The sequence below is a fragment of the Pecten maximus genome, unplaced genomic scaffold (genome assembly GCF_902652985.1).
Source record: "Pecten maximus unplaced genomic scaffold, xPecMax1.1, whole genome shotgun sequence".
NCBI classification, from domain to species: Eukaryota; Metazoa; Mollusca; class Bivalvia; order Pectinida; family Pectinidae; genus Pecten; species Pecten maximus.
In genome coordinates this window covers 19,581-35,847 of record NW_022979179.1, presented here as the reverse complement: position 1 = coordinate 35,847, position 16,267 = coordinate 19,581, and the positions used below count along the sequence as shown (strand labels likewise).

The 16,267-nt window shown below is 40.1% G+C and overlaps 1 protein-coding gene across 1 annotated transcript; it reads left to right on the top strand.

Moving 5' to 3' along the window:
- Positions 1 to 701: 701 nt before the first annotated feature.
- LOC117318302 (carbohydrate sulfotransferase 15-like) lies at positions 702 to 14,467 on the top strand (the record flags this gene model as incomplete). Its single annotated transcript, XM_033873300.1, is given in 4 exon segments — positions 702 to 858; positions 3,633 to 3,786; positions 9,454 to 9,601; positions 13,921 to 14,467. Coding segments are annotated over 4 exon segments (647 nt in total), but the record flags the coding sequence as incomplete, so codon positions are not given.
- Between the last annotated feature and the right edge of the window lie 1,800 nt (positions 14,468 to 16,267).

The window sequence follows — 16,267 nt, the reverse complement described above, 5'->3', positions numbered from 1 at the left end:
AAAAATCCCCGAAAAAAACCGCGTTATAGAAGCGTGTCTTCTCCGTCATTGATTACATTCATGTAATAGTATTTTAAATGTACAGGTGACGTAATAGTATTTTAAATGTACAGGTGACGTAATAGTATTTTAAATGTACAGGTGACGTAATAGTATTTTAAATGTACAGGTGACGTAATAATATTTTAAATGTACAGGTGACGTAATAGTATTTTAAATGTACAGGTGACGTAATAGTATTTTAAATGTACAGGTGACGTAATAGTATTTTAAATGTACAGGTGACGTAATAGTATTTTAAATGTACAGGTGACGTAATAATATTTTAAATGTACAGGTGACGTAATAGTATTTTAAATGTACAGGTGACGTAATAGTATTTTAAATGTACAGGTGACGTAATAATATTTTAAATGTACAGGTGACGTAATAGTATTTTAAATGTACAGGTGAGGTAATAATATTTTAAATGTACAGGTGACGTAATAGTATTTTAAATGTACAGGTGACGTAATAGTATTTTAAATGTACAGGTGACGTAATAGTATTTTAAATGTACAGGTGACGTAATAATATTTTCAATGTACAGGTGACGTAATAATATTTTCAATGTACAGGTGACGTAATGATATTTTAAATGTACAGGTGACGTAATAGTATTTTAAATGTACAGATGACGTAATAGTGTTTTAAATGTACAGGTGATTTTAGTCCGTCCACTGTCTGGGACACAGACCTGTACATGCAGCTCCCCGAGAACAAAGACACGATCGTACCACGCCATACCCCGGGCAACTTCGTCTATGACATGAACCCCTGCGCCAAACTCATCATTATGTTAAGAAATCCAGTGAACAGGTAACACTTTAGTTACTAAGACGATGTAATGTGTTATATTTACCTCGGTAAACAGGTAACACTGTGTGATGTGTTATATTTACCTTGGTAAACAGATAACACTGTAGTTACTAAGACGATGTAATGTGTTATATTTTCCTCGGTAAACAGGTAACACTGTAGTTACTAAGACGGTGTGATGTGTTATATTTACCTTGGTAAACAGGTAACACTGTAGTTACTAAGACGGTGTGATGTGTTATATTTACCTTGGTGAACAGGTAACACTGTATTTACTAAGACGGTGTGATGTGTTATATTTACCTCGGTAAACAGGTAACACTGTAGTTACTAAGACGGTGTGATGTGTTATATTTACCTCGGTAAACAGGTAACACTGAAGTTACTAAGACGGTGTGATGTGTTATATTTACCTTGGTAAACAGGTAACACTGTAGTTAATAGGACCGTGTGATGTATTATATTTACCTCGGTAAACAGGTAACACTGTAGTTACTAAGACGGTGTGATGTGTTATATTTACCTTGGTAAACAGGTAACACTGTGTGATGTGTTATATTTACCTTAGTAAACAGGTAACACTAGTTACTAAGACGGTGTGATGTGTTATATTTACCTCGGTAAACAGGTAACACTGTAGTTACTAAGACGGTGTGATGTGTTATATTTACCTCGGTAAACAGGTAACACTAGTTACTAAGACGGTGTGATGTGTTATATTTACCTCGGTAAACAGGTAACACTAGTTACTAAGACGGTGTGATGTGTTATATTTACCTCGGTAAACAGGTAACACTGAAGTTACTAAGACGGTGTGATGTGTTATATTTACCTCGGTAAACAGGTAACACTGTAGTTACTAAGACGGTGTGATGTGTTATATTTACCTTGGTAAACAGGTAACACTGTGTGATGTGTTATATTTACCTTAGTAAACAGGTAACACTAGTTACTAAGACGGTGTGATGTGTTATATTTACCTCGGTAAACAGGTAACACTGTAGTTACTAAGACGGTGTGATGTGTTATATTTACCTCGGTAAACAGGTAACACTGAAGTTACTAAGACGGTGTGATGTGTTATATTTACCTTGGTAAACAGGTAACACTGTAGTTACTAGGACCGTGTGATGTGTTATATTTACCTCGGTAAACAGGTAACACTGTAGTTACTAAGTCGTGTGATGTGTTATATTTACCTTGGTAAACAGGTAACACTCTAGTTACTAAGACGGTGTGATGTGTTATATTTACCTTGGTAAACAGGTAACACTGTAGTTACTAAGACGGTGTGATGTGTTGTATTTACCTTGGTAAACAGGTAACACTCTAGTTACTAAGACGGTGTGATGTGCTATATTTACCTTGGTAAACAGGTAACACTCTAGTTACTACCACTGTGTAATGTGTTATATTTACCTTGGTGAACAGGTAACACTGTAGTTACTAAGACGGTGTGATGTGTTATATTTACCTTGGTAAACAGGTAACACTGTGTGATGTGTTATATTTACCTTGGTGAACAGGTAACACTGTAGTAACTAAGACGGTGTGATGTGTTATATTTACCTTGGTAAACAGGTAACACTATAGTTACTAAGACGGTGTGATGTGTTATATTTACCTTGGTAAACAGGTAACACTGTGTGATGTGTTATATTTACCTTGGTGAACAGGTAACACTGTAGTTACTAAGACGGTGGTAACACTGTAGTTACTAAGACGGTGGTAACACTGTAGTTACTAAGACGGTGTGATGTGTTATATTTACCTTGGTAAACAGGTAACACTGTAGTTACTAAGACGGTGTGATGTGTTATATTTACCTTGGTAAACAGGTAACACTGTGTGATGTGTTATATTTACCTTGGTAAACAGGTAACACTGTAGTTACTAAGACGGTGTGATGTGTTATATTTACCTTGGTAAACAGGTAACGCTGTAGTTACTAAGTCGGTGTGATGTGTTATATTTACCTTGGTAAACAGGTAGCACTGTGTGATGTGTTATATTTACCTTGGTAAACAGGTAACACTAGTTACTAAGACGGTGTGATGTGTTATATTTACCTTGGTGAACAGGTAACACTAGTTACTAAGTCGTGTGATGTGTTATATTTACCTTGGTGAACAGGTAACACTGTGTGATGTGTTATATTTACCTTGGTAAACAGGTAACACTAGTTACTAAGACGGTGTGATGTGTTATATTTACCTTGGTGAACAGGTAACACTGTGTAATGTGTTATATTTACCTTGGTAAACAGGTAACACACTAGTTACTAACACTGTGTGATGTGTTATATTTACATTCTCGGTCAACAGTTACACACTTACTCTTTATGAATAATCCAGTTTCTGGGATAACGTTAAAATTATCGTTTCTTTCATTATGCAGATCCCTCTTTTAATTCGATTTTGTTAACTCAATGTAAATTACACTTACACTGGTTTAATTCTATATCTAGCCATGCTTTTGCGGGAATAGCTTTTTTACTATCGATAAATTTGTATTTGTACATTTCACGCTACCTTTATCAACCAACCTTATGCTTTAAATGTTTAGAAAAAAAAAGTATTTAGATAGCATATTTAAACTAAAATATGTTAATGAATGAATGAATGAATGAATGAATACATGCATGAATGAATGAATGAATGAATGAATGGATGGATGGATGGATGAATGAATAATGAATGAATGAATGAATGAATGAATAAATGAATAAATGAATGAATGAATGAATGAATGAATGCCAATTTTATCTGTTTCAGACTCTACTCAGACTATCTCCATTTCTATGAACACAAGTCACCCAAACATTTCCATGAAATTGTGACAAGTACAATAGACCTCTACAAAGAATGCTTCCAGAAGTGGGGAGTCCGGCCTTGTGTACATCGGTATTACCTAGAGGTGACCGGTAAGGTGTGTATATCTATATTACCTAGAGGTGACCGGTAAGGTGTGTATATCTATATTACCTAGAGGTGACCGGTAAGGTGTGTATATCTATATTACCTAGACGTGACCGGTAAGGTGTGTATATCTATATTACCTAGAGGTGACCGGTAAGGTGTGTATATCTATATTACCTAGAGGTGACCGGTAAGGTGTGTATATTACCTAGAGGTGACCGGTAAGGTGTGTATATCTATATTACCTAGAGGTGACCGGTAAGGTGTGTATATTACCTAGAGGTGACCGGTAAGGTGTGTATATTACCTAGAGGTGACCAGTAAGGTGTGTATATTACCTAGAGGTGACCGGTAAGGTGTGTATATTACCTAGAGGTGACCGGTAAGGTGTGTATATTACCTAGAGGTGACCGGTAAGGTGTGTATATCTATATTACCTAGAGGTGACCGGTAAGGTGTGTATATTACCTAGAGGTGACCGGTAAGGTGTGTATATCTATATTACCTAGAGGTGACCGGTAAGGTGTGTATATCTATATTACCTAGAGGTGACCGGTAAGGTGTGTATATCTATATTATCTAGAGGTGACCGGTAAGGTGTGTATATCTATATTACCTAGAGGTGACCGGTAATGTGTGTATATCTATATTACCTAGAGGTGACCGGTAAGGTGTGTATATTACCTAGAGGTGACCGGTAAGGTGTGTATATCTATATTATCTAGAGGTGACCGGTAAGGTGTGTATATTACCTAGAGGTGACCGGTAAGGTGTGTATATTACCTAGAGGTGACCGGTAAGGTGTGTATATCTATATTACCTAGAGGTGACCGGTAAGGTGTGTATATCTATATTACCTAGAGGTGACCGGTAAGGTGTGTATATCTATATTACCTAGAGGTGACCGGTAAGGTGTGTATATCTATATTACCTAGAGGTGACCGGTAAGGTGTGTATATCTATATTACCTAGAGGTGACCGGTAAGGTGTGTATATATATATTACCTAGAGGTGACCGGTAAGGTGTGTATATCTATATTACCTAGAGGTGACCGGTAAGGTGTGTATATCTATATTACCTAGACGTGACCGGTAAGGTGTGTATATCTATATTACCTAGAGGTGACCGGTAAGGTGTCTATATTACCTAGAGGTGACCGGTAAGGTGTCTATATTACCTAGAGGTGACCGGTAAGGTGTGTATATTACCTAGAGGTGACCGGTAAGGTGTGTATATCTATATTACCTAGAGGTGACTGGTAAGGTGTGTATATTACCTAGAGGTGACCGGTAAGGTGTGTATATTACCTAGAGGTGACCGGTAAGGTGTGTATATTACCTAGAGGTGACCGGTAATGTGTGTATTACCTAGAGGTGACCGGTAAGGTGTGTATATCTATATTACCTAGAGGTGACCGGTAAGGTGTGTATATCTATATTACCTAGAGGTGACCGGTAAGGTGTGTATATTACCTAGAGGTGACCGGTAATGTGTGTATTACCTAGAGGTGACCGGTAAGGTGTGTATATCTATATTACCTAGAGGTGACCGGTAAGGTGTATATATCTATATTACCTAGACGTGACCGGTAAGGTGTGTATATCTATATTACCTAGACGTGACCGGTAAGGTGTGTATATCTATATTACCTAGAGGTGACCGGTAAGGTGTGTATATCTATATTACCTAGAGGTGACCGGTAAGGTGTGTATATTACCTAGAGGTGACCGGTAAGGTGTGTATATCTATATTACCTAGAGGTGACCGGTAAGGTGTGTATATTACCTAGAGGTGACCGGTAAGGTGTGTATATCTATATTACCTAGAGGTGACCGGTAAGGTGTGTATATCTATATTACCTAGAGGTGACCGGTAAGGTGTGTATATCTATATTACCTAGAGGTGACCGGTAAGGTGTGTATATCTATATTACCCAGAGGTGACCAGTAAGGTGTGTATATTTATATTACCTAGAGGTGACCGGTAAGGTGTGTATATTACCTAGAGGTGACCGGTAAGGTGTGTATATTACCTAGAGGTGACCGGTAAGGTGTGTATATTACCTAGAGGTGACCGGTAAGGTGTGTATATTACCTAGAGGTGACCGGTAAGGTGTGTATATCTATTTTACCTAGAGGTGACCGGTAAGGTGTGTATATCTATATTACCTAGAGGTGACCGGTAAGGTGTGTATATTACCTAGAGGTGACCGGTAAGGTGTGTATATCTATATTACCTAGAGGTGACCGGTAAGGTGTGTATATTACCTAGAGGTGACCGGTAATGTGTGTATATTACCTAGAGGTGACCGGTAAGGTGTGTATATTGCCTAGAGGTGACCGGTAAGGTGTGTATATTACCTAGAGGTGACCGGTAAGGTGTGTATATTACCTAGAGGTGACCGGTAAGGTGTGTATATCTATATTACCTAGAGGTGACCGGTAAGGTGTGTATATAACCTAGAGGTGACCGGTAAGGTGTGTATATTACCTAGAGGTGACCGGTAAGGTGTGTATATAACCTAGAGGTGACCGGTAAGGTGTGTATATCTATATTACCTAGAGGTGACCGGTAAGGTGTGTATATCTATATTACCTAGAGGTGACCGGTAAGGTGTGTATATTACCTAGAGGTGACCGGTAAGGTGTGTATATCTATATTACCTAGAGGTGACCGGTAAGGTGTGTATATTACCTAGAGGTGACCGGTAAGGTGTGTATATTACCTAGAGGTGACCGGTAAGGTGTGTATATTACCTAGAGGTGACCGGTAAGGTGTGTATATCTATATTACCTAGAGGTGACCGATAAGGTGTGTATATCTATATTACCTAGAGGTGACCGGTAAGGTGTGTATATCTATTTTACCTAGAGGTGACCGGTAAGGTGTGTATATCTATGTTACCTAGAGGTGACCGGTAAGGTGTGTATATTACCTAGAGGTGACCGGTAAGGTGTGTATATCTATGTTACCTAGAGGTGACCGGTAAGGTGTGTATATTACCTAGAGGTGACCGGTAAGGTGTGTATATTACCTAGAGGTGACCGGTAAGGTGTGTATACCTATATTACCTAGAGGTGACCGGTAAGGTGTGTATATTACCTAGAGGTGACCGGTAAGGTGTGTATATTACCTAGAGGTGACCGGTAAGGTGTGTATATCTATATTACCTAGAGGTGACCGGTAAGGTGTGTATATTACCTAGAGGTGACCGGTAAGGTGTGTATATCTATATTACCTAGAGGTGACCGGTAATGTGTGTATATTACCTAGAGGTGACCGGTAAGGTGTGTATATTGCCTAGAGGTGACCGGTAAGGTGTGTATATCGATATTACCTAGAGGTGACCGGTAAGGTGTGTATATCTATATTACCTAGAGGTGACCGGTAAGGTGTGTATATCTATATTACCTAGAGGTGACCGGTAAGGTGTGTATATTACCTAGAGGTGACCGGTAAGGTGTGTATATTACCTAGAGGTGACCGGTAAGGTGTGTATATCTATATTACCTAGAGGTGACCGGTAAGGTGTGTGTATCTATATTACCTAGAGGTGACCGGTAAGGTGTGTATATCTATATTACCTAGAGGTGACCGGTAAGGTGTGTATATCTATATTACCTAGAGGTGACCGGTAAGGTGTGTATATTACCTAGAGATGACCGGTAAGGTGTGTATATTACCTAGAGGTGACCGGTAAGGTGTGTATATCTATATTACCTAGAGGTGACCGGTAAGGTGTGTATATTACCTAGAGGTGACCGGTAAGGTGTGTATATCTATATTACCTAGAGTTGACCGGTAAGGTGTGTATATTACCTAGAGGTGACCGGTAAGGTGTGTATATTACCTAGAGGTGACCAGTAAGGTGTGTACATCTATATTACCTAGAGGTGACCGGTAAGGTGTGTATATCTATATTACCTAGAGGTGACCAGTAAGGTGTGTACATCTATATTACCTAGAGGTGACCGGTAAGGTGTGTATATCTATATTACCTAGAGGTGACCGGTAAGGTGTGTATATTACCTAGAGGTGACCAGTAAGGTGTGTACATCTATATTACCTAGAGGTGACCAGTAAGGTGTGTACATCTATATTACCTAGAGGTGACCGGTAAGGTGTGTATATTACCTAGAGGTGACCAGTAAGGTGTGTACATCTATATTACCTAGAGGTGACCGGTAAGGTGTGTATATTACCTAGAGGTGACCAGTAAGGTGTGTATATCTATATTACCTAGAGGTGACCGGTAAGGTGTGTATATTACCTAGAGGTGACCGGTAAGGTGTGTATATCTATATTACCTAGAGGTGACCGGTAATGTGTGTACATCTATATTACCTAGAGGTGACCGGTAAGGTGTGTATATTACCTAGAGGTTACCGGTAAGGTGTGTATATCTATATTACCTAGAGGTGACCGGTAAGGTGTGTATATCTATATTACCTAGAGGTGACCAGTAAGGTGTGTATATTACCTAGAGGTGACCGGTAAGGTGTGTATATTACCTAGAGGTGACCGGTAAGGTGTGTATATCTATATTACCTAGAGGTGACCGGTAAGGTGTGTATATTACCTAGAGGTGACCGGTAAGGTGTGTATATTACCTAGAGGTGACCGGTAAGGTGTGTATATCTATATTACCTAGAGGTGACCGGTAAGGTGTGTATATCTATATTACCTAGAGGTGACCGGTAAGGTGTGTATATTACCTAGAGGTGACCGGTAAGGTGTGTATATCTATATTACCTAGAGGTGACCGGTAAGGTGTGTATATCTATATTACCTAGAGGTGACCGGTAAGGTGTGTATATTACCTAGAGGTGACCGGTAATGTGTGTATTACCTAGAGGTGACCGGTAAGGTGTGTATATCTATATTACCTAGAGGTGACCGGTAATGTGTGTATTACCTAGAGGTGACCGGTAAGGTGTGTATATCTATATTACCTAGAGGTGACCGGTAAGGTGTGTATATCTATATTACCTAGAGGTGACCGGTAATGTGTGTATTACCTAGAGGTGACCGGTAAGGTGTGTATATCTATATTACCTAGAGGTGACCGGTAAGGTGTGTATATTACCTAGATGTGACCGGTAAGGTGTGTATATTACCTAGAGGTGACCAGTAAGGTGTGTATATTACCTAGAGGTGAACGGTAAGGTGTGTATATTACCTAGAGGTGACCAGTAAGGTGTGTATATTACCTAGAGGTGACCGGTAAGGTGTGTATATCTATAGGATAGTATGATATTGTATTGGTTTTCAGTCCATCGACAATTTGAGTCACTTAAGTAAAGCAGTAAAAGATTGAAGATAAGAGTTTGCGTTGAATCACTTTTGTTAATTCAAATGAGTCAGCATTGAAGAGGATTTGCCCCGTAATCCTTTAACATTTACACTGATATTGATAATATGATTACATTTTAAAGAAGGTCGATGATATACATTATATGCACCTGCCGGATTACTATATGAAAACATATTACGTAACAGATCGTGAGATATCTGTGTATGTACTGCCTACCGCAGAGTTGTCTCCCTTGTTTGGATGTCATTTTACAAAATCAACAGCTCTGTTTAGGTAATGATTAACATCTGTAAGCCTTTATGCATTGTAGTATTTAGGATCGACTGAAATAAAACCTCAATTTGACTCTATCTATTTTACAGGCTCGGCTCCGCCTCGGAATTTATTACATATATATTTCTGATTGGTTAGACAAATTCCCACGTGACCAGTTCCTTTTTATCCGGTTAGAAGATTATGCTGTTGACACAAAGCGCCACCTTAAAGACATTTTCAAATATCTGGATTTACGTAAGTATTGATATCGATCTATACTCATCTTCGCAAACCAAGGTTTTCTGATTACGTTACACTCCGCGAACCCTTGGCATATATAGTCGTCAGTTCTGGCCCTCTACCTATAGTCGTCAGTTCTGGCCCTCTACCTATAGTCGTCAGTTCTGGCCCTCTACCTATAGTCGTCAGTTCTGGCCCTCTACCGGAGATTTTAAATTGCCACTCTGTACGCATGAAATTTTCGAACAATCAAAACTAGACACGATGACGACAGTGTGTAACTAGACACTAGGACGACAGTGTGTAACTAGACACTAGGACGACAGTGTGTAACTAGACACTAGGACGACAGTGTGTAACTAGACACTAGGACGACAGTGTGTAACTAGACACTAGGACGACAGTGATTAACTAGACACTAGGACGACATTGTGTAACTAGACACTAGGACGACAGTGTGTAACTAGACACTAGGACGACAGTGTGTAACTAGACACTAGGACGACAGTGTGTAACTAGACACTAGGACGACAGTGTGTAACTAGACACTAGGACGACAGTGTATAACTAGACACAAGGACGACAGTGTATAACTAGACACTATGACGACAGTGTGTAACTAGACTCTAGGACGACAGTGTGTAACTAGCACTAGGACGACAGTGTGTTACTAGACACTAGGACGACAGTGATTAACTAGACACTAGGACGACAGTGTGTAACTAGGCACTAGGACGACAGTCTGTAACTAGACACTAGGACGACAGTGTTTAACTAGACACTAGGACGACAGTGTGTAACTAGACACTAGGACGACAGTGATTAACTAGACACTAGGACGACAGTGTGTAACTAGACACTAGGACGACAGTGTGTAACTAGACACTAGGACGACAGTGTGTAACTAGACACTAGGACGACATTGTGTAACTAGACACGATGACGACAGTGTGTAACTAGACACGATGACGACAGTGTGTAACTAGACACTAGGACGACAGTGTGTAACTAGACACTAGGACGACAGTGTGTAACTAGACACTAGGACGACAGTGTGTAACTAGACACTAGGACGACAGTGTGTAACTAGACACTAGGACGACAGTGTGTAACTAGACACTAGGACGATATTGTGTAAATAGACACTAGGACGACAGTGTGTTACTAGACACTAGGACGACAGTGTGTAACTAGACACTAGGACGACAGTGTGTAACTAGACACTAGGACGACAGTGTGTAACTAGACACTAGGACGACAGTGTGTAACTAGACACTAGGACGACAGTGTGTAACTAGACACTAGGACGACAGTGTGTAACTAGACACTAGGACGACAGTGTGTAACTAGACTCTAGGACGACAGTGATTAACTAGACACTAGGACGACAGTGTGTAACTAGACACTAGGACGACAGTGTGTAACTAGACACTAGGACGACAGTGTGTAACTAGACACTAGGACGACAGTGATTAACTAGACTCTAGGACGACAGTGTGTAACTAGACACTAGGACGACAGTGTGTAACTAGACACTAGGACGACATTGATTAACTAGACACTAGGACGACAGTGTGTAACTAGACACTAGGACGACATTGTGTAACTAGTCACTAGGACGACAGTGTGTAACTAGACACTAGGACGACAGTGTGTAACTAGACACTAGGACGACATTGTGTAACTAGACACTAGGACGACAGTGTGTAACTAGACACTAGGACGACAGTGTGTAACTAGACACTATGACGACAGTGTGTAACTAGACACTAGGAAGACAGTGTGCAACTAGACACTAGGAAGACAGTGTGCAACTAGACACCAGGACGACAGTGTGTAACTAGACACTAGGACGACAGTGTGTAACTAGACACTAGGACGACAGTGTGTAACTAGACACTAGGAAGACAGTGTGCAACTAGACACTAGGAAGACAGTGTGCAACTAGACACTAGGACGACAGTGTGTAACTAGACACTAGGACGACAGTGTGTAACTAGACACGATGACGACAGTGTGTAACTAGACACTAGGACGACAGTGTGTAACTAGACACTAGGACCACAGTGTGTAACTAGACACTAGGACCACAGTGTGTAACTAGACTCTAGGACGACAGTGTGTAACTAGACACTAGGACGACAGTGTGTAACTAAACACTAGGACGACAGTGTGTAACTAGACACTAGGACGACATTGTGTAACTAGACACGATGACGACAGTGTGTAACTAGACACTAGGACGACAGTGTGTAACTAGACACTAGGACGACAGTGTGTAACTAGACACTAGGACGACAGTGTGTAACTAGACACTAGGACGACAGTGTGTAACTAGACACTAGGACGACAGTGTGTAACTAGACACTAGGACGACAGTGTGTAACTAGACACTAGGACGATATTGTGTAAATAGACACTAGGACGACAGTGTGTAACTAGACACTAGGACGACAGTGTGTAACTAGACACTAGGACGACAGTGTGTAACTAGACACTAGGACGACAGTGTGTAACTAGACACTAGGACGACAGTGTGCAACTAGACACTAGGAAGACAGTGTGCAACTAGACACTAGGACGACAGTGTGTAACTAGACACTAGGACGACAGTGTGTAACTAGACACGATGACGACAGTGTGTAACTAGACACTAGGACGACAGTGTGTAACTAGACACTAGGACCACAGTGTGTAACTAGACACTAGGACCACAGTGTGTAACTAGACTCTAGGACGACAGTGTGTAACTAGACACTAGGACGACAGTGTGTAACTAGACACTAGGACGACAGTGTGTAACTAGACACTAGGACGACATTGTGTAACTAGACACGATGACGACAGTGTGTAACTAGACACTAGGACGACAGTGTGTAACTAGACACTAGGACGACAGTGTGTAACTAGACACTAGGACGACAGTGTGTAACTAGACACTAGGACGATATTGTGTAAATAGACACTAGGACGACAGTGTGTTACTAGACACTAGGAAGACAGTGTGTAACTAGACACTAGGACGACAGTGTGTAACTAGACACTAGGACGACAGTGTGTAACTAGACACTAGGACGACAGTGTGTAACTAGACACTAGGACGACAGTGTGTAACTAGACACTAGGACGACAGTGTGTAACTAGACACTAGGACGACAGTGTGTAACTAGACACTAGGACGACAGTGTGTAACTAGACACTAGGACGACAGTGTGTAACTAGACACTAGGACGACAGTGTGTAACTAGACACTAGGACGACAGTGATTAACTAGACTCTAGGACGACAGTGTGTAACTAGACACTAGGACGACAGTGTGTAACTAGACACTAGGACGACATTGATTAACTAGACACTAGGACGACAGTGTGTAACTAGACACTAGGACGACATTGTGTAACTAGTCACTAGGACGACAGTGTGTAACTAGACACTAGGACGACAGTGTGTAACTAGACACTAGGACGACATTGTGTAACTAGACACTAGGACGACAGTGTGTAACTAGACACTAGGACGACAGTGTGTAACTAGACACTATGACGACAGTGTGTAACTAGACACTAGGAAGACAGTGTGCAACTAGACACTAGGAAGACAGTGTGCAACTAGACACCAGGACGACAGTGTGTAACTAGACACTAGGACGACAGTGTGTAACTAGACACTAGGACGACAGTGTGTAACTAGACACTAGGACGACAGTGTGCAACTAGACACTAGGAAGACAGTGTGCAACTAGACACTAGGACGACAGTGTGTAACTAGACACTAGGACGACAGTGTGTAACTAGACACGATGACGACAGTGTGTAACTAGACACTAGGACCACAGTGTGTAACTAGACACTAGGACCACAGTGTGTAACTAGACACTAGGACCACAGTGTGTAACTAGACTCTAGGACGACAGTGTGTAACTAGACACTAGGACGATATTGTGTAAATAGACACCATGACGACAGTGTGTAACTAGACACTAGGACGACAGTGTGTAACTAGACACTAGGACGACAGTGTATAACTAGTCACTAGGACGACAATGTATAACTAGACACTAGGACGATATTGTGTAAATAGACACCAGGACGACAGTGTGTAACAAAACACCAGGACGACAGTGTGTAACTAGACACCATGACACTCAATAGTATGTCTAGCTGTCCTGACAAATTAACACTCTGACAATATTTCAAGCTTTGCTAACAACAATTACGCTCCGACAGTATTTCTGGCTTTGCTAACAACAATTACGCTCCGACAGTATTTCTGGCTTTCCTGACAAATTAATATGCCTTCGTAAATAACGAAGATGTTCGTTTTATCTCACACAGCTCCAATATCTGATGGCCTGTTAAATGAGATGTCGTCAGCTGCTCCGAAAAACACACGACGGGACCGGAAGGCAGACAGTGATGCGCCCCCTATGCTACCGGAAACGAGACTTGCACTAAAAGAATTTTATGCACCGTACAATAAAAAACTAGCGATTCTTTTAAACGATAAACGTTATCAGTGGTAGAAGATTCTATACAGGGATGGACAGTGTTCCGAATGTAGAGTGTTCCGGATGTTGAATGTTTCGGTTGTATAGAGTATAACTCATTGTGGGATGTCCCGCATGTAGAGTGTTCCGAATGTTGAATGTTTCGGTTGTATAGAGTATTCCTCATTGTGGAATGTTCCGGATGTCAAGTGTGCCGGATGTGAAATGTTCCGGACGTCGCGACTTACGGATGGAGAACAGTACGCTGCAGGCAGCACAACTTCAATAAATTGAAAAAATAAATAAATAAATAAATAAATCAGTGTTCGACGTAATGTGTCGTTACTATTGTAATCATACAGGATCATAAATGAACATTTTATATGAGATTTTATGAGACGAGTCTGTGATATTTGGTTTGTTTTTGTGAGCGTTGGCGAACAAAAAGTAATCGAGACGATTTTCGTTAAATCGCATAAGTAATGAAAACTTTGAGATATTGTTCATCATCAAACTTAAAATCGTGACAGGTTTTAAAGTAAAATATGGAAAGCCAATTCAAACGGAAGCAAACATTCTGAAGCGCCGTAAACAATTCATTTCTGACTGGATTGACCAATAACAGCGTCCCGGGGTGCATTAAACCACAGGCGCTTGCATAGAAAATATGACTTTCATTTTTTTTTTGATATGACAGTGGTATGTGTAATCTGTTTAACAGATTACACATACCACTGTCAAAAAAAAAAGGAAAATAACATTTTCTATGCAAGCGCCTGTGCATTAAACTGGCGACATGTACGAATAATGTATGGATAAAAGGTGAATTATGTGGTGAACATCCCAGGTTCGTCTTCAGTTATACAATATTATATCATATCAACTAACGTTTACAACAAATGGTGTGTAATCGTTTGTGCGAGTGTAGATATTAAAACAATGTTGACAAAATATGAAGGAGATCATTTCGAATCCATTTAAACAGATTTCTTCGTCTGTCTGCTAGTGATTGCCATCTATGTTCCCTATAGATATATTCTTTCTTAGTAAAGATGGGTAAACCGGTAATTATTCGACATGCTTCATATCGCATATTCTCAAGTTTATTTGTTAAAGTGGCGTTACAGTTATCCCATACTTCGGAGGCGTACTCAATTCAATTTCATTTTTTTATTCACTTTAGGCCATACAGCCTATCAGTATATACAGAATTCATTTGTAACATCGATAATACAAAATATGGCATGCAGTAACTATACTTATATGACTTACAAGAACACAAAATATGACAAAAATTAGTTAAGTCAAATGTATAAACGAATATTACTTAGAGTTATTATCCGTGCAAAAATTACATTCAATATTTTCTGTAATACATCTACATCTACATAATCAGAACATAAGGTATAGAACCATGTAATAACAGAATCATAAACAAATAACCATACATTTTTATTGTTAAGATTCCATAAATAGTGGTCTGTCCGGAAGGAGAACATTAAATATTACTGATCGGTCAGAGGGCCGTGTCTATGTGAAATAAAATACAAATTGACGGATGAAGTTAAACAATTCTACGCTTGAAAGCTTCAATAATAAATTTACCCAACAAGTTTAATTCCTTTAGATTGTTTGATTTTATTAATTCAATAACCTTCAAAACTGAAGGTTTATCCCAGAAATGCTTTTTGATATGTTTTTTTCCTGATATCAGAGTAGCACTGACATACAAGAAGAAAATGATATTCATCTTCAACATCTTAAACATCACAGTTTAAACAATATCTAAACGTCTATCAATATTTCTGTATCTTCCGGATTCGATTGCTAAATTGTGTGATGTGAGTCGTAATTTGGTTGTCATAATTCTGCGCTGTTTTACTCGAAGAGTGGACTGAAAAAGACAAGGTATATTTTTTCTAAGTTTTTAGGTAAAGGGTCAGGATGAGACTGGTGTGACCCCTGGGGCCGGAGGGGCGGGGCCCCAAAAGGGAAACTTTGGTGAATTCTTGCTTAAAAACTCTACTCCATCTTAACCCTTGGGTGGATTACTTCCAAATTTAGTTGAAGCATCATTGAGGGAGGGCAATCATATTTTATATAAATGAGGCTGGTGTGACCCCTGGGGCCGGAGGGGCGGGGCCCCAAAAGGGAAACTTTGGCGAATTCTTGCTTAAAAACTCTACTCCATCTTA